This window comes from Camelus ferus, chromosome 34 (assembly GCF_009834535.1).
Source record: "Camelus ferus isolate YT-003-E chromosome 34, BCGSAC_Cfer_1.0, whole genome shotgun sequence".
NCBI classification, from domain to species: Eukaryota; Metazoa; Chordata; class Mammalia; order Artiodactyla; family Camelidae; genus Camelus; species Camelus ferus.
The window spans coordinates 14032399-14050571 of NC_045729.1; the positions used below are offsets into that span (position 1 = coordinate 14032399).

The window sequence follows — 18173 nt, forward strand, 5'->3', positions numbered from 1 at the left end:
TAAGTACTTTTTATTACTGGATACTTAAGTGTTCTAAATCTGCAGGACTTAATCTTCCTCTACTTTGTTCCATTTTGGAGGGCATGAGTGATATTTTCTGCAGTTAGAGAGTAAGCATTTGTAGCCCTCACATCAATGGCTTAGAGACTTAACTCTCAATTTATTAAAAAAATTTTGTCAGCACCTGACTGAGGTAGAACATGCCAGTTGTGAGTTACAGCATACCTTTTCCCCCCTAGAATGAATATTGAAAAGCATATTCAGCCAATAAAGGGGAGCTCTTGACCATAAAATCTGAAGAATAATCTTTCCTTCTTCCAGATTGCTTTGTGCTTGCTTTAGATAACTTGTGTAAAATTTTGTATAATATGCAAAAGCCATGGAGTATTGGATTCTGATGGTGTTCAGTAAAATCTGTTAAATTAGTGAATAAGTGAAGTAAATAAATTCATCTTGGTTTTTATTGTGTGGGCTTCGAAGTCTCCTTATTGTGAAAATAGAGATAATGCCTTATCTTGCAGGGCTTATTGTGAGGATTAAAGTAGAAAATATATGTATACAAGGTACTTAGGATAGTGCTTGATAAGAAGTAGTCGATGTTATTAATAGCTTGAATTATGACTTCTACATTTTTAGAGGATTCAAAGCTGCAATGGCAATAATATGATAATAGTCATATGCATTTTATAAGATAAAAGCTGTTGAGATGTTCTCTTGCTGACACAGGGACATGGCATACTCCAGCACCTTCAGGAAGCTGACTGCCAGTTAAGAATCTGCAGCACTCTGGTCACATCTTTTTCACTTGATTACTAATAAATTTTAAAAGAAAAGTCATTCCATTGTTTTACTGGAATAAATTTCTGGTCTGTACGAATTTCAAATATGTCTCTATGAATTGGCAATAAAACTTGAGGTCACAGTTACGTTTATTAGAAATTGACATCAGTTTTTTTTCTGTGCTCATAAAATATGTGAATTGTATTAAGAAACTATGCCTCTGACTCTTCTGCATCCTTCCATCCAACAAAAACTTAACCACACATTATTTCTGGATAGTGTTTTGTACTGAAGCCCTGTGACTTTGTTGTTCATCTTATTTTTGCAGACCATCAGCAGAGCCTTTATGAATGGCAGTGCACTGGAACACGTGGTAGAATTTGGCTTAGATTATCCGGAAGGCATGGCAGTAGACTGGCTTGGGAAGAACTTGTACTGGGCAGACACAGGAACAAATCGAATTGAGGTGTCAAAGTTGGATGGGCAGCACCGACAAGTTTTGGTGTGGAAAGACCTCGACAGCCCCAGAGCTCTTGCGTTGGACCCCGCTGAAGGGTAAACAGCTTTATGTATGCATTCTTTGCAGCTACATTGTGCATGGCCTAGTTATGAGTTATATTCTTGATGTCTTAAATAATGCTTATCAGGAATCTGACAAATAAACTGTAGATTAGCTTCATCTTAAAATTATTAGTTGAGATTTTGCTGATTTAGAATTAATAATTATTAGCCAACTTTTACTTGTGTTGTTATTAACATTGGGTGAAGATCAGTGAAATAGATTAATAATTAAATATTAGTGATCGTATTTACATGCTAAGTAAATAGCCTTTTTAAAAGTGTCATCAAGTCTGTATTGCTTGCCCCCTCTCACAGGTTATACCAGATTCCAAGCCTATTAAAGTAACCCCCCTGAAATAATGTTGCAGAAATAATTGCACTTTAAAATATTTATTAATTCAAAATGGACTGTTTGATTATTATAAGCTTGAAGAAACTTTGATATTAAATAGTAAACTTTTTGATAAACTATTTCCAACATGACATGTTTTTCAAAGGTAGATGATCCTTTGTACATGGTTTAGCAAGTTTTAAAAAGCTAACAGCTAAGAAATCTGCAATTTGAAGAACAACTCCACTTTAAAAAGCAGACGTTAACAATGTGAACATATAAGGATATTTACCATACCCATAATGAATAGTTTCCCTGAAATCAGTCAGCTCCATCATTAGCTAGTTAGCCGTGTAGTTAGAAGGCTATACCAAAGGCAGCTTCTCTGTGCTGACATGTTGTGATTGGATTATGGTGATCTTTACTCTCAGCGTTGGTTACTAGACAGATAAATTTAGTAGTTGGAACTAAGGACTCTAGTTTATGTGGCTGCTGGCAACTGTGAAATTTCTCCCACAGTTGTTTCTCTTTGGCTCTTGGGGTGTGCATGTGCCTGTCACCTGATAAGTACAAACATAGACAAAGCCCGAGACGACTTTAATTTTCAGAAAAGTGTGTTTATACCTTGCTACCAAGTCAACCATCAGCTGACAGGCTGAGGAGTGAGTGTCTCCCTTGGGTATCTGATGAGACCTGGCATGTGGAGAACTTCCCTGGTTCCAGTATTCAGAGTGTCTTGAAACTAGCACCGTCCTAGTTCAGTTGAAAGGGCGTTTGGGTGAGGATTAGGTTCTAATTCTAGCTCTGCCATATGGCTGGTTGAAGACACGCGACAGATCATTCACATTTCTTTTAGTGCTTTGGCCTCCTCATCTGTAAAAAGCCTATTCTGTAGGTAGGACTGCTCTAAGGTTAAGGTAAAAAAACTCAAACGAGTGAAATAAAAACAGGAATGTTCTAAAATTACACAGGGATTGTACTAGTAGTGTTCACTGCCCAGCTGACACATTAAGGGGGGGTTCTTTGCTCCTACAAATAATAGTATAGTTACATTGGATGGTATACCAAATACATTTTCAAGCTTTGCATTTTAACTTCAATTAAAGGCTAATAATTTTTACCTTTGATATAGTACTGCAACTTGGTTTTGGGGAAGCATTGATTACACAAATTGAAAAGTAAGTTTAAAAATTAAAAAACTCGAATTACTTGTATTCAGAAATACATATATGTTGTTCTGAAGTGAATCAGGTTCTGAGACCAGAGCTTAATCCTTTGCTGTCTTCTTGAATATTAGTTTTATAAATACAAGTGCTGCAGTAAGGAAATCATTGGTTTGTTTCCAAGTCCTAGGTTTTGGATGGAACAGATTCATTGGAAAGACTAAGGAAAGCTGACTCACTTCCTTTTTAAGATATTAGAAAAAAATACTGAGTTGAGGCTGCCAATGTAATTGAAAAAATCTTAACTCTGATTTTATTTTACCAACTTCCTTGATTTAATGTACATTTTACTTTAATTTATTTAGTTACTATGCATGAATATGACCCTTTCTTCTAAATAATCAAAAGTGAAAATGTTAAATATCCATTGTTTTGAATTTAGATTTATGTATTGGACTGAATGGGGTGGAAAACCTAAGATAGACAGAGCTGCCATGGATGGAAGTGAACGTACTACCTTAGTTCCAAATGTGGGGCGAGCAAATGGCCTAACTATTGATTATGCTAAAAGGAGGCTTTATTGGACAGACCTGGACACTAACTTAATAGAATCTTCAAATATGCTTGGTAAGCTGTACTCTTTTTTATTCAGACAAATAGTATATAATTCTTTCTGTGCAAAAATCAGCAGCTGCTGTTTGCCACTGGTTAGGTGCTGTTAATAAAACTTCATATGAATGTCTAGACTCTTCCTCTATCTGGCATTATATCCTGCTTATTATTATTATTAATAGTGGGCCGAGTACTTGGATTCATATCTCTCTGATATGTGGAAATTTCATTACTGTTGGGCTTGTAATGGAATTTATAGCTCCCTGGATATTCCTGAAGTGACTTTTTGCACCAGTAAAATGCAGTGTATGCATTTCCATCTTTTTATGGAAGAGAAAGAGGTGTACTATAGGCCTTTATGGAGGGAAAATAAGACCACAATCAAAATAGACCACTTACAGGTGTTTCAACAAACTCAGTGATCTGTAGCAAGAATATAAATTTGAGGCATGGGGTCAGACTACAGATGGATTGATTTCAGAGGACTGGTCTAGTTTTAGAATTGCTTTTAAATGAATTTTCTATTTTAAATTGCTTATAAAAGTAATGTTTTATGTTACTTCTTCTCTTTTTTTTTTTTTTGACAAGAAGACACTTACATTCTCACATATTTCATCCCTCTGCTTCTCCCCTGTCTACGCCTTTCCGAAAATAGGACTCAACCGTGAAGTTATAGCAGATGACTTGCCTCATCCTTTTGGCTTAACTCAGTACCAAGATTACATCTACTGGACGGACTGGAGCCGACGCAGCATTGAGCGTGCCAACAAAACCAGTGGCCAAAACCGCACCATCATTCAGGGCCATCTGGACTACGTGATGGACATCCTCGTGTTTCACTCCTCTCGGCAGGCAGGGTGGAACGAGTGTGCTTCCAGCAATGGGCACTGCTCCCACCTCTGCTTGGCGGTGCCAGTTGGAGGTTTTGTTTGTGGATGTCCTGCCCACTACTCCCTTAATGCTGACAACAGGACTTGTAGTGGTAAGCTGCATTTCCCCCCAAAGCAAACTAAACCTAGAGGAGAAAGCAGGGTTTTGAAAACACTGTATTCCATGCTCTTTCTAGAGTGAAAAGTTGTAGAAGTCCAGAGTTGATCATTTGTTCAATAAAAGGTAAAGACTAAAGGTAGAAAAATGAAAGTTTTTGTTGCTTTTATGTGTCTGGTGATAAGTAGTTGATGTTATTGAAAATTTGATATTATAGAGAAAGTAAGTCTTTTATCCTTAGACGTTAAATATGTCTTGCAAAATTTGCATAGCTTCTTTGAGAGAGAGCATGCATGTGCATGTGTGCTGTACGTAATTTATACTTATTATCATAGAGAAAGGGAAGAACAGGACAAACAGTACAACAAAGAGAATCTACAAAATACAATCTCCTTGTCGTTTGAAGTTCATTGAATAGGCCAAAGATGAAAAATTTAAGTGTATTAGAGGCCAGGCAGAAAATGCATATGGTAAATTTAGCCCAATATGAAACAACAGTAAATAGATGGGGCAGGGCACTGGAGAGAAGGATATGCTCTGAACTTAGTGAGTAGTTGCTACTTAATTCTAGCTGATGTGACTAGATCTTCTTACCTAGTCATGAATCCAGATTTTTATTTTATTTTTTTATATTTATTTTGTCTGTAATATCTCCTGATTTTTAAATGTTATCAAATAGTACATATTAAACACACACACACACACACACACACACACACACACACAGTGCTAAGAACAATAAAACACAGTGTGTAACAAAATATTGTTGGCTTAGGGAATCCTGGTTTATGACTCAAGTGTACACGAAGACCCCTGTCTTGGTGGATAAACGAGAGCAAATTGGTTGATATGATAAATAGAGAATTAGAAACAGTAGATTTGGGGGAGAGAAGTAGTGTATGGTTCACTAAGTTTGAAGGTAACAAAACTGCTAGAGGATATTGGGATATAATGAACTACGGGAATTATTCTGTGCCTGAAAGTATAAGAAGTCACATAGGAAAGGATTTAGTCTGTTGAGACACAAGACTTCAGTTCTAAAAAAGAAAGAACATTAGTTTATAGTTTAATGACTTGGAGTCTCTGTCACACATTAGTTTTGTGTTTTATTAAAGCAAGCCACAGAAATTTTTTAGGCCTTAATTTTTCTCATTTGTACAATAATGATAGTAACTACATAGTAGGGTTACTTTGAAAATTGAATAGGATAGAACATGATTTGATTGCTGTGGAGAATAATTTTGAGGAGGAACATACGTGGTAGCAGGAAAGTCAGTTAGACTATGGTGATATTGCACGGAGACTTGAACTGGAGTGGTGGCTGTGGTGATGGGGAGATGCTGATACGTGCAGGGTGTATTGTGAAGCTAGAACCAAGAGAACTTGTTGATGGGTTGTGTGTGAGGAAGAAAGAGGAAGCAAGGATGATTCCTGGGTTTGTGGTTTGAGCAGTTAACTAGATAGTAGATGAGGAGGTTTCCTAATTTTCTTAGTCTTTTTAAGTAAAAGACTAAAAAGAATGAAAAAATAATTTTAAGCAGGTTTATATTGATTTTCTTATGGGGCACTGAAATAGAAATATTAAATAGATAGTTGGATAGAAGAATCCAGAGCTCAGAAAAGAGATGAGGTTGGAGATAGAAATTTTAGAATTGCCAGCCTTACTTAAAATGGGTAAGATTACTTAGGGAGAAAGTGTAGACCCAGGGTCAGCAAACTTTTTCTTTAAAGGGTCAGAGAGTAAGTATTTAGGCCTTGTGAATCCTGTAGTCTCTCTCATACCTATTTAACTCTGTCCACTGCAGTGTAAGAGCAGCCATAGATGATGCATTTTTAAAATGTGGCTCAATTCTGAAGCAGTATTCTAAAAAACAGGCATCAGGCCAGATTTACCTTGCGGGCCATAGTTTGTCAACTCTTGGTGTGGAGAAAAGAAGGGGTCTGGTAACCTCAGAAACTCTGGTTGAGAAGGGAAATCTCGCAGTGGACACTAAAGTGGCAGAGAACCAGGGGAGGACTGTGGCACAGAAGACAGGAGATGAGGACGGTGCTGAATGCTGCTGAGAGGTTGAGCAACATGAGGCCTAAAAGAGTGTCCACTGGATATTTGGATGAGTTGGTTATTATTAACCCTGAAAAAAAGTAATTTCAAGGAAGTAATGGTGAAAGATTGGAGTAGATCATCAAGAGAAAAGGAAAGGGAGGTGGTATATGTACTATGTAGACGTCTTTTTCAAGAACATAGCTTTGGAAGGAGAAAATGGGAGTAATAAGCGATGGAGGGTGGAGGCAGGAGACTGTGGGAAGACCGTGTGAGGTCCGTATCATTTGGGCTGCTTTTACCAGGGCGTGCTAGTTGGTGAGTGATGACCAAGAGAAATCAGTGCTGAGTGTCCCTAATGTCTGTCTTCGGCTCCCTTTCTAAGATGATCAGCAATGTTTCAGGAGGCTACCTGGTATGTGCTCTTTTTGTAATGAGTGCTAGTTAATATCTGTGCAGAGATGTACTAGATTCCAAGGCAGATTACGAGAAGTTTGACACAAAGTGCTTGCCCTCAAAAAGTTTTCTGACATTGTGTAATTTACTCCTTGACCTGTGTTTCAAAAACTAAATCAGAGTTTTTTCTTTCTCTGCTCAGAAACTTTACAGTGGCTCCCATTTCACACAGGGCAAAACTAGCTCTTACAACGGCCTTTAGTTTCTGCACATCTGTACCCTACACTTCACCCCCCCCCCAACATTTGCTTCTCTAACCTCAGCTTTTACTGTTCTCTTTCTTGCTCTCTCTGTGACAGCCATACTAGCCTTTTATTGCTGCTTTCAAATATGCCAATTACTTCTCCCTCAGGGCTGTTGTACTGCTTATTTCCTTTACTTGGAATGTTCTTCTTGCAAATATTTGCATGGATTTACTTCACATCCAAGTCTTTGCTTAATTGTGACCTTCACAGTGAGACCTGGTCTGCCCTATTTAAAATTGCAAGTCATCCTTCCACCCTGTGTGGCATTGCCAGTGCCTCTCACCTGCATTTTTCTTTTTCCCATGACACTTAATCACTCTTTGATACACTTTTACTATAGCCTTTTTATTAACGTTTATTGGTTATTGTCTGTCTACTGGAATATAAACTCTGAAGCAGCAATTTTTCCCTGTTTTTTCACTGACACATCTCAGGTATGTAGAATGGTGTTTGGTAAATGGTAGTCATTCAAGGAATCATTGTTAAATAAAAGAAAGAAGCAGCAGGATAGGGTTTGGAAAAATACATATGCTCTTCCGTTTAGCAGCTTTGTGACCTGGGAAAAATTGCTTAACCTTTCTGAGCTTGCTCACCTTTAAAATGGAGATGATAATTTGGGTGATTAGATGACATCTAGTATGCTGTGTGACATGTTGGAGGTCCTAAATAAATGTTTGCTTCTTTTCTTTCCTAATTCTCTGAAGCAATTTCATTTTCTTTCAAAATCATAGCTACAGGGCTCTCTTTAGTTATCATCTAAGGCTTGTTTCTTCATTTGTTTTCTTCGTTTATTCTTCCAATGAATATTTACTCATCACTTACTGCATACTGGGGATTATTTGAGCCAGTGGGGGAGAATGTAGCACTGAATAAAATAGACATTAATCCCTGCCCTCATGGAGCTTACATTTCAGTAGGACAGATAATGAACCAAATAAGTAAACTATATCATGAGTTAGATGGAGATGAGTGTTATGGAGAAATATTAAGAGCAAGAAGGGATTGGGAGGAGGATTGCATTGTTAAATAGGGCCATCAGAGGAGTCCCGACTGTGAAAGTGGCATTGTGTCAGGAAGTGAAGGAAGTGAGGAGAAGAGCTATGCTACGTTGGATATCTGGGAGAAGACCTGTCATGCAAAAAGGAGTAGCAGGTGCAGAGGCCCTAGGATGTCTGGTCTGTTAGAGGGACACCTAGGAGGCCGGTGCCCCTGGAACAGAGTGAATAAAGGGATTAAGCCAGAGAGGAAACAGGAGGCCAAATTGTGTAATCCCTTGTTCAGTACTGAAGTGCTTGGCCTCTGTGACACCTTTGTGCAAATTGGCAAAAGATGTTTCCTCTGTTATCGATGCAGTTGCACACCTGTGCTTGACTTGGCTAACGAAGTGCGGCCTGGACGTCAGTCCCTATTTGATGCCTTTGGCAAATGCCCAGATGGCACAGTCGAATGTGATGGGCTTGGCCTTGTCATTTATGCTGTTCTTACCCAAGAGCAGTACCTTCCTTTAAGCTTTGAGTGAACACTTGTGTCTTCAGAAGAGAACTGAAAAGCTCCTCTGCTTACACCTAATCTTCCAACTTCTGCTTGTGGCTGTCTTCACTTTGGGAACACAAGGCTGAGACAACCCAATAGGACAGTTTTTAAAACATTGTTTCACTGATAGTTAGAGGTTACATAAATTAGGATAGATTCAGGCTTACAAAACTGCATATTCTTTGTCACTTTAAGCACTGGATGACTTGTGAAGTTAAAATATCAGCCTCCGCTTAGGAATATTTAGCCAATTGTAGTTGTTAATGTCATCCATAGACTTTTTGAATCAAGCATTTATTTGAAGCCGTATGTGGCTTTGTGTTAATCTACATTTCTAGAATACCTAATCGTGGACTCTTATTAAAGGTTAAAACTTGACTCAGAAAAAGAAAAAAAAAGTACCCAGTAAAACGTACTGGGAACAAATATGTATTTTATTAATTTTTTCTCAGGCAGGAAAAGTTGGCTGCTAAAACTGTGGGCCTCCTAAGTTTCATTGTGTGTCTTAGAGTAAGTGGTGCTCGTTTTATTGGCAACTTACAATTCAGAGCTTTTCTTCTTTTTTTCTAGATTTACAAAAAAATAATACTGCCCCAAAATATTTCTTTTAAAAGATAGATGGGAGACTTGTTAAGTACTCTGTTATGACATTTGTTCTTACTTATTAAGGCATAGGTTCTACTAAAATTGCTGAATGTTATGTTATGGATTCTAGATAATGGAGAGTTCCAGTGGGATCATTACTTTCTGAATCTTCCAAGATAGGTGTGGACTTTCAGCCAGTGAAGGACTTAAAGCAGAATTTCAGTGTTGTTAATACCAAGTTGCTTTGTGAGAACCAATGAGTTTCTTTGGGATTTAAGTGAATACATATTTGGGTATGAAAGTAAAGTCAACGGAAACCACAAATAATGGCACTATGAAGTATGGGGCTTGGGGGGAAATAAAGCAAGGAGTTCTGTCATGGCTGTTTATATCCCTGAGAAGGACAAAATTCTACTGGATTTAGGTGACAACTGATAACCAAGAGAATAGACTATAATTATGGAATTTTTATATATATTGTAATGAAGATTTTAAAAATGCTATTAGACTTTGAAGTTTTTGGTAGCATTGTCAAGATGCTCTTCTTTTCTAGATGTTTTCTTATGTTAAAGATGACTGCATAGTAATCAGAGGCCTAGTTCCTGGGAAAGGAAAATGTTACCTCTGTTGCATTTCCCCATTTCATAAATTTAGGGCATCAACTTAGGGTGTGGTTTTTACTGGCTCCCTCTGCTTGCAACTGTCACGTTCCCACAATGCAAAAGAGTACCTATGTCTGCAACTCATGAGGGTTTGATTCCTACTAATACCAAGTTTATTACTGCTGCTACTGGTAATAATAAGCAATAGTTATTTTTACTTGACATATAATGCCTTGTAATTTTTTTTTGAAGTGTAATTGACATAATGCCTTACAATTTTTGAGGTATTTTCACATGTGTTGTAATTCTTACAGCAACTCATTGAACAGGAAAACATGGCTATACCCTTATTTTAGAGTTGAGCAGATTTTTACTCAGAAAGGTTGAGGGCCTTAGTTAAGATTAAGTGACTAAATAGTGTGATAGCTGAGACTAAAACCAATCTTGAAGGTCCTGCTTTGACCTGTAGAGACCCAGGCATCCTTCCATCCACAAGAATAGGTTATAGTTAGGATTGTTTTCCTGGCAGACAGGAGAATTTTGCATATCTTCATCAAATGCTTCATTGAAGTCAAGTCTCCCATGCTACCACCGTGGATGAGATAGAAAAACAGGCTTAGGTGGCTGTGTCATTGGGTAAATTCATAAATGGTTTGGTAACCAGGGTGCTGATTAGTGTTACCTCTTCAACGTATAAGTCTGTTTTGTATGAGATAGAGGCAACGGGCTGATCATATCTTTTAATGATACAGGGCTTAGGGTAACTGTGTTTCATATTTGCCATTTTCTTTCTTTAAGCTCCGACTACTTTCCTGCTCTTCAGCCAAAAGAGCGCCATCAACCGCATGGTGATTGATGAACAGCAGAGCCCTGACATCATCCTTCCTATCCACAGCCTGCGGAATGTCCGGGCCATTGACTATGACCCACTGGACAAGCAGCTCTATTGGATTGACTCACGACAAAACATGATCCGAAAAGCACAAGAAGATGGCAGCCAGGTAGTTCAGAGTTCATTTCAAAATCCATTTCTTCTGCCTAGTAACTGGGCTAACCAACCATCCTGTGTTACTAAGTCTTGATTCTGCTTACGTGTGTGTGTGTGTGTAAAACCAAAATTCTGGATCTAGCAGCTTTTTTTTCCCTAAGGATCTTTGAGTAAACAATTGTTTGGTAATGCTATTGGAATGAAGTTTGTGTTAAAATAATTTATGCTCATATATCAGAATAACTTTGTTACTCCCACTCATATCCATTTATATATATGTGTGTGTATATATATATATTTATTTAATGACTCCATTTACATGGAGTGTTGGAAGCTTTGAAATCAAGTAGACCTTTGTTCTGATCTCAGCTCTCTCCCTCACTAAGATTCTCTTCTAGCCGAAAGGAATGTAAAGCACTTAGCCCATTACCTGTTAAATAGAGGGCACTCCGTAAATAATAGTTCTGTTCCTAGTTAACTGTCATTTAAGAGGCTCAGAGGATAGGAAAATACAACATAACCTCAGTAAAATGAAAAACATCTAAGATATGTTATTAATCCAATTTTTTTTTTGTTTTGGTTTTGGTAAATATTATTTGGTTGACTGCAGGATGGGAATGAAAATATTATCAGCGTATCTGTGTTTACATTCTAGTCATGGTTTACATACCACTGTTCATACTTCTTTGCTTTCTTTCTGTGTCCAAGCAATTTTAGACCAGGATTCCTATAAATAATTGTCATCTTCCCTTTAATAGTAATGTTAAGTTGGATTTTGAATGTGTTAACATTTAGGAAGATTAGATTACTAATTTTTTGTATGTTTTATCTGACAGAAAAACACCAAGGAGATAATGTATTTAGGGAGTGGCTGAGGGATTATTTAGAGATACAGTTATAGCGATATGACATAAAGATGGACTTTATACTATGTATGCCAGGACTTACATAGTTGATAACTAGTTAACAGAAATTATAGCTGTTATTATACATCCAAGGTCAGAGCAAGGTCATTTGAGATAGCTTCAGTAAGAAGTGTTATCTCAGAGATGCTGAGTAAATAAAATAAAAGTTACTCAAATAAAACAGACGAACAGAGGTTCTCTTTTTGCTTGGCTTTGTTTAAAAAAAAATTCTTTCTTGGTGGATTTGAGATTTAGAGAAAGAATTGATTGATGGATGTGGTTTGTAGCCCTAATTGCCATTGTCTCTAGAGCAGAATCTCTCAACTTCTGCACTCTTGACATTTTTGGCTGGATAATTCTTTGTTGTGGAGGTCTGACGCATACATTGTAGGATGTTAAACAGCATTCCTGGCCTCTACCCACTGGAAGCCACTCATAGGTGTGGCAATCAAAATGCCTCCAAACATTGACCAGTGCCCCTGGTTGAGTACTGCTGTTTTCAGGTATTTCTAGAGTGTGGTTCTAGCTACAGTTGTGCCTAGTTTACAGGAGACAGCTGTTACCTTCTCGCTCTCATCTGTAATCAATGCACTATCAGGTTCTTAGAGCAACTGATACGGCCCCAGCTCTCTCTTCTGCTTCATGTCCAAATAACCAAAGGGAACATTTGAAATACCTGTTAGTAAAGAAGCACATTACCCATTAAAAAAAGATTTCAGTAAGAAGTATCCTTGAGACTTGAGAGTTCCTTCTCAGGTGTGTTACCACGTAAGTGTAAGTATTGTGAGTGATCTCCTCTGGGCTGTCTGGCTTGGAGTCTAATTTTCTGTGTGTTTCTTTTTCTTTCCCTAGGGCTTTACTGTGGTTGTGAGCTCAGTTCCAAATCAGAACCTAGAAATACAGCCCTATGACCTCAGCATTGATATTTATAGCCGCTACATCTATTGGACTTGTGAGGCCACCAATGTCATTAATGTAACAAGATTAGATGGGAGATCAATTGGAGTGGTGCTAAAAGGCGAGCAAGACAGACCTCGAGCCATCGTGGTAAACCCAGAGAAAGGGTATGTTACTAGAGTGGCATTCAGATGTCTTAGTATCTGAAACCTCAGCAGCTTTCCTTTTCAGCCCATTACTTGCTTACCTTTAAGTGTCCTGTGCTCCACTGAAAAACGTGACATTCTCCATTCACCTGCCCCTGCGTTTTCTGATATTCTTGCTTTCTTAGATTTTACTGCCTAGAATTTCCTTCCTTAGTCACTACTGCTTTAGTTCTAATTTCTACCCATACCTTCAAGACTGTTTGACCTGCAACTGTCCACCATGAAGCTTTCATTGGTCTCCTCCACTCCCCGGGTGTAACTTTCCCTCTCTCAGATACCCACCACTCTGTGCATCTCTAGTTGTACTCATCCTTTCCAGTTTACCTTATACTTAATTGTTTTTCAGTCTTATATTTTCTACTAGACTTTAGGTTCCTTAATGACAAGATACAGTGTCTTCTTTGTGTTTAATAAATAGTACTTACTTGTGTCTGAATTAATGATAAGGAATTCAGCAGGGAAAGTAGCTTACTTCAAGAGTTAAGGAAAGAGATGAGCTCCAGAAGTTAAATATAAGAAATGATTCATGTGTGACTTATTTTCAGTTATAAAATAGACTCATTAGAGAAGAAATTTAAAATTTTGTGTCTAGGTTTCTCTGATTATTCCTATTTTATTTTATTTTTTGTTTTGTATTATTCCAATAATAATTCCAAGTGTAAGTATGCCTGTGTCTAACACTTTGTTTTATTAATCCATGAAAGTTAACTCTCTAAGAACTTCTGTATACCCTTTGTTACTGTTACTGAAATTAATAAATGTATTCCATGGCCTTTTAAATAATATATTCTAAAACATTAGAACTAAGACTTGAAAATATGATTCCACATCCCTTTGTCTTAGTCAATCAAGAATATTCTCATTTTGTGTGGTTTCTTACTTTGGTAAACTTACTGATTCCTCCTTTCTCTTCAGGTATATGTATTTTACCAATCTTCAGGAAAGGTCTCCCAAAATTGAACGAGCTGCTTTAGATGGAACGGAACGGGAGGTCCTCTTTTTCAGTGGCTTGAGTAAACCAGTTGCTTTAGCCCTTGATAGCAGATTGGGAAAACTCTTTTGGGCTGATTCAGATCTCCGGCGGATTGAAAGCAGTGATCTCTCAGGTACTCAGGAAATGTGTTTCTTTATTTTGATTTGAGTTACTGAGATGACTCATAAATAGCATTTGTATTTTACTTCTATTGTATTATTTTTGTACACATTTCTTTACAGTTCTATTCACTAAAAGTAGTCAATATCCAGTTGTCCAGGAAGTACTTTCCTTGAACCATCAACACGATTACTCCGTCTCTTATCTAATAACTTGCCAGTTTTATTGATATGGGCTCTGTAAATAGTATATTTCTTTCTGTTGTTGTTTTTTGGTTTTGGGGGGCGGGTAATTAGGTTTTCTTATTTTTTTAAGGGAAGTACTGGGGATTGAACCCAGGACTTCATGCATTATCTAGTCATGCACTTTATCACTGAGCTAACCCTCCCCCTCATTGTAAATAATGTATTTCTAATACATCACTTCTCCTTGTCTGATATTTCTGCTCTATGTTGCGTTCTTATTATCTCTGGCCTGAATTCTAGCCCATGATTAGTCTCCTTCCTGCTGATTCCTACCCTCCCCCATTGAAAGTTTACACAGTTTTTAGCTTAGTTTTCTGAGGCATGGTTTGTAATCATATCACTACTGTACTGAAAAAGAAAAAACTTCAAGGTAGTCTCAGAACCTGAAGGAAAAAAGTCTAGTTGAACACTGAAGTTGCTCATTTGCCTTTCACAAACTCATCATCAAACTCAACTGATCTTAACATTCCTGGTGTGTTTTAACCAAATTAAATAATTTGTTGGTCTTCAGATGCACTTTTATTTTCTCATTTCCTTGCAGTCCTCTGTTTCCAATCATAGTTAATTCCTCTACCTCTAATTTTTGAAGTCCAAATACTCTGTGTGGCCTCACTAGTGATCAGGGAAATGAAATTAAAATAATACACTATTTATATCTATCAGAGTCATTAAATATGAAGTTGATTATACCCAACATTGGCCGGCATGGTAGAAACTGGCATGCTCTCATGTAGTTTTGTGGAAGTGGAAATTGGTGAGACCTCTTTGGAGGGCAATTTGCCCATAAATTTTCCCTTTCAGATTTCTACAACTGTCTTGTAGAAATACTGACCCAGTTATACAAGGGTATTTTCTGAGCATTATTTGTAATAGCCTATCACAGAGAAATACATTTTAGCATATCAAGTATATGGAATATTACAGTCATTCCAAAAAATGAGGTAGATCTTTGTGTACTGACATAGAAGGATGATTTTTTTTAATTAAGTTGCTTATTAAGATTTAGTTTTGTTTAAAAGTTAAAACTGTGTTATATATACACACACATACACACATACTTTATACTTTATTTACTGGCAAATTGCCTCCAAAAATGTATGTGTACTGTTAAGAAACATAAGGATATGTATGTTTTTATATTCCTTGAGAGATATGCAAACAAATGTATCTTGAGAAAGGTCTAGAAGTTTAACTTATTGGTATGTTAAGAGTATTTATTTCTGTATCATTTTAATTTTTATATGTTTGAATGCATTTGTAACTTTTTTAAAAACTAAAAAAAATCTGTTTTCAGTTTCAAATGCCTCCCTTCCATTGTGTCTTCTCTGGTTGTGAATGGTCATACACACACTTATGTGTATGCACATCCTTGACATAATATATTATTTCCCTTATCTAATCAACTGTATCTTTTATATCCCCTCTTATTTATATAATAGTTATTTAAATCAATGTTTTAACTCTTACTAATGTTGAAGGTGGGTTTTCCCCCTTTCCTTTTCTCTTTTTCTCTTCATTTATGATGTTTATTTTTTGTTATAAAAGGTTACATGTTCATTAAAGACAGTTTAGAATATAAAAAAAGAAGCAAATCAAAACACTGCCATTAAAGGGGAGGGTATAGCTCAGTGGTAGAGTGCCTGCTTAGCATGCATGAGGTCCTGGGTTCAATCCCCAGTACTTCCATTAAAAAATAAATAAGTAAACCTAATTACCTCCCCCCATAAAAATAATTTTTTAAAAAGCCTTATCATTATTAATGCTTTAATGAATTAACTTCCCTTTTTTTTCTATGCATGCTTTTTTCCCCCACCCTTCATTATGAAATGATTCCGACACACAGAAAGTATAGAATTTCTGCCATCCAACTTTGTCAAATCTTAGTATATGGCCATATTGGCTTTTGAACCTCCTTTTCTCCTTTTCTCTCTTGGAAAAATAAAAAACATTAAGGAGAATTTTGAAGCCCTTGTGTATCCCTCCCCAATTCTGTTTTCTTCCTTCTTTCCCCACAGGTAACTTCTGATGTTTATTTTTCCATGCATATTTTGCTGTATGTGTGTATATATTTTTTTTCCATGTATACTCACACATATATAAGCTTTTTTTTCCACTTTTTAAATTTAATATAGTCTTATGTATTATGTCACTTGCTTTTTTTCAGATATATCATGTTTTGAGATGATCCCTGTTGATCCACAAATCTGTGTCAAGTTATTTTCAATGCTGAATAGTATTTCATTGTATGATCATTCTATAGTTTCTCTTTTCTGCTATCTAAACTGCTATTTCCCGTTTTTTTTTTTGTTTTTTTTTTTTTTTGCCATAAAATCAGTGCTGTGGAGGGGGTGGGTATGGCTCAGTGGTAGAGTGCGTGCTTAGCATGCCCAAGATCCTGGGTTCAGTCCCCAGTACCTCCATCAAAATTAAAAAATAACCCTAAAAAAAAATAAAAGCCCCTAAAAAATCAGTGCTATGGTGAATATTCTTATGTTCATATTTGAATATTTCTTTGTGGCCTAAACCTCATAGTGGTATTGCTATGTAACGTGGTATGTACATGTTCAACTTGAATAATTATTTCAGATTGCTCTCCAGAGTGATTATATCAGTTTAAAATCCCTACAGAAGTATATTACTTGGTATTATTAGACTTCTGAATTTTTACCAGTCCAATAATTTTAAAGGTGTATCTCATTATTAATAAAATTTGCATTTCTCTATTTTATATTGAGGTTAATGTATTCATTATTCATGTTGCTTTGAATTGCTGTTCATAGTTTTGCCCATTTTTCTATTAACTGATTTCTAGAATTCTTTATTCAAGATACTAATCCATCATCAAGTTACATGCATATTGGAGGAGAATTGTTATATTTAAAGAAGTCAGTCTTTTCATTCATGACTGTGGTGTATCCTTACATTTATATGTCTTTTCTAATCATTTTTAGTATATTTTTATACTTTATAGGAAAAGATATATATTACATTAATCTTCTTTTGTGATTTTGTGATTTACCTTTTCACTCTCCCAGTGGTGTCTTTAGATGAAAAAGAAGTTATTTTTAAAGCAATACAGTTTATTATTTCCTTTATGATTAGTGCCTTTTATGTTTATAATCTTTGCCTACTGCATAGTCACAAAGATATTTTCTTGTGATTTTTCCTAAAATTTTTCTTTTTAACTGTTCTCATTTTAGATCTGTAATTCATTTGGAATTTAGTTTTGTGTATGGTGTGAAGCGAAGTTAAAATTTTTCTTTCCACATCATTGTTTGACTCAACACCATTTCTTTTTAGAAGAACATCCTTTCCCCACTGTTCTCTACTTTCACCTTTGTTATAAATGAAGTGATTGTATTTGTATGAGTTGTTTCTGGACTCTAATGTTCCCTTGGTCGCTTTGTCTTACATGATACTATATTGTCTTAATTATTAAAACTTCATAACAAAGTTATCTTGTGGTGTATGTCTTTAGTAGTTCTTCAAGATTACCTTGGCTGTTGTTAACACTGCATTTCCATATACATTTTAGAATCAGCCTCTGAGTTTCCACCAGAAAGAAAAAACCTGCTAGAATTCTGACTGGGTTTGCTTTGAATTTATAGATCAGTTTAGGGAGAAGTGTTATCTTTATAATATTAGTCTTCTAAGCCGTAAACGTAGTACATCCCTCCATTTATTTAGAACTTTAGTTTACCTCAGTGTTTTATAGTTTTCTGTGTAGAAGCCTTGCCTGTTTTTTGTTGGAGTCATTCCTTGGTATTTGATGGTTTTGAATGCTAGTGGTAAAGAGTATTCTAAATTTTTAATTTACTTTTGGATGTGGCTGGAATATTGTTTCCTTTCTTCCTTCAGTCTGGTATACTGAGCTTGTTCCCAAGGACCTTGCTAAACTAGGATTTTCTGTGTTACAGAATCATTTGTCTACAAATAAGGGAAG

General features: G+C 36.4%; 1 protein-coding gene across 3 annotated transcripts in view; it reads left to right on the forward strand.

The window, feature by feature from the left end:
• Nucleotides 1–18173, forward strand: part of LRP6 (LDL receptor related protein 6) — a 125615-nt gene that overhangs the window by 83488 nt on the left and 23954 nt on the right. For all 3 annotated transcript variants that reach the window (XM_032473222.1, XM_032473220.1, XM_032473221.1), the window contains 6 exons: nt 1109–1335; nt 3278–3462; nt 4103–4429; nt 10695–10897; nt 12642–12853; nt 13808–13998. In XM_032473222.1, the coding sequence (XP_032329113.1) occupies nt 1109–1335; nt 3278–3462; nt 4103–4429; nt 10695–10897; nt 12642–12853; nt 13808–13998 (1345 nt within the window). The remainder of the gene's footprint in view (nt 1–1108; nt 1336–3277; nt 3463–4102; nt 4430–10694; nt 10898–12641; nt 12854–13807; nt 13999–18173) is intronic.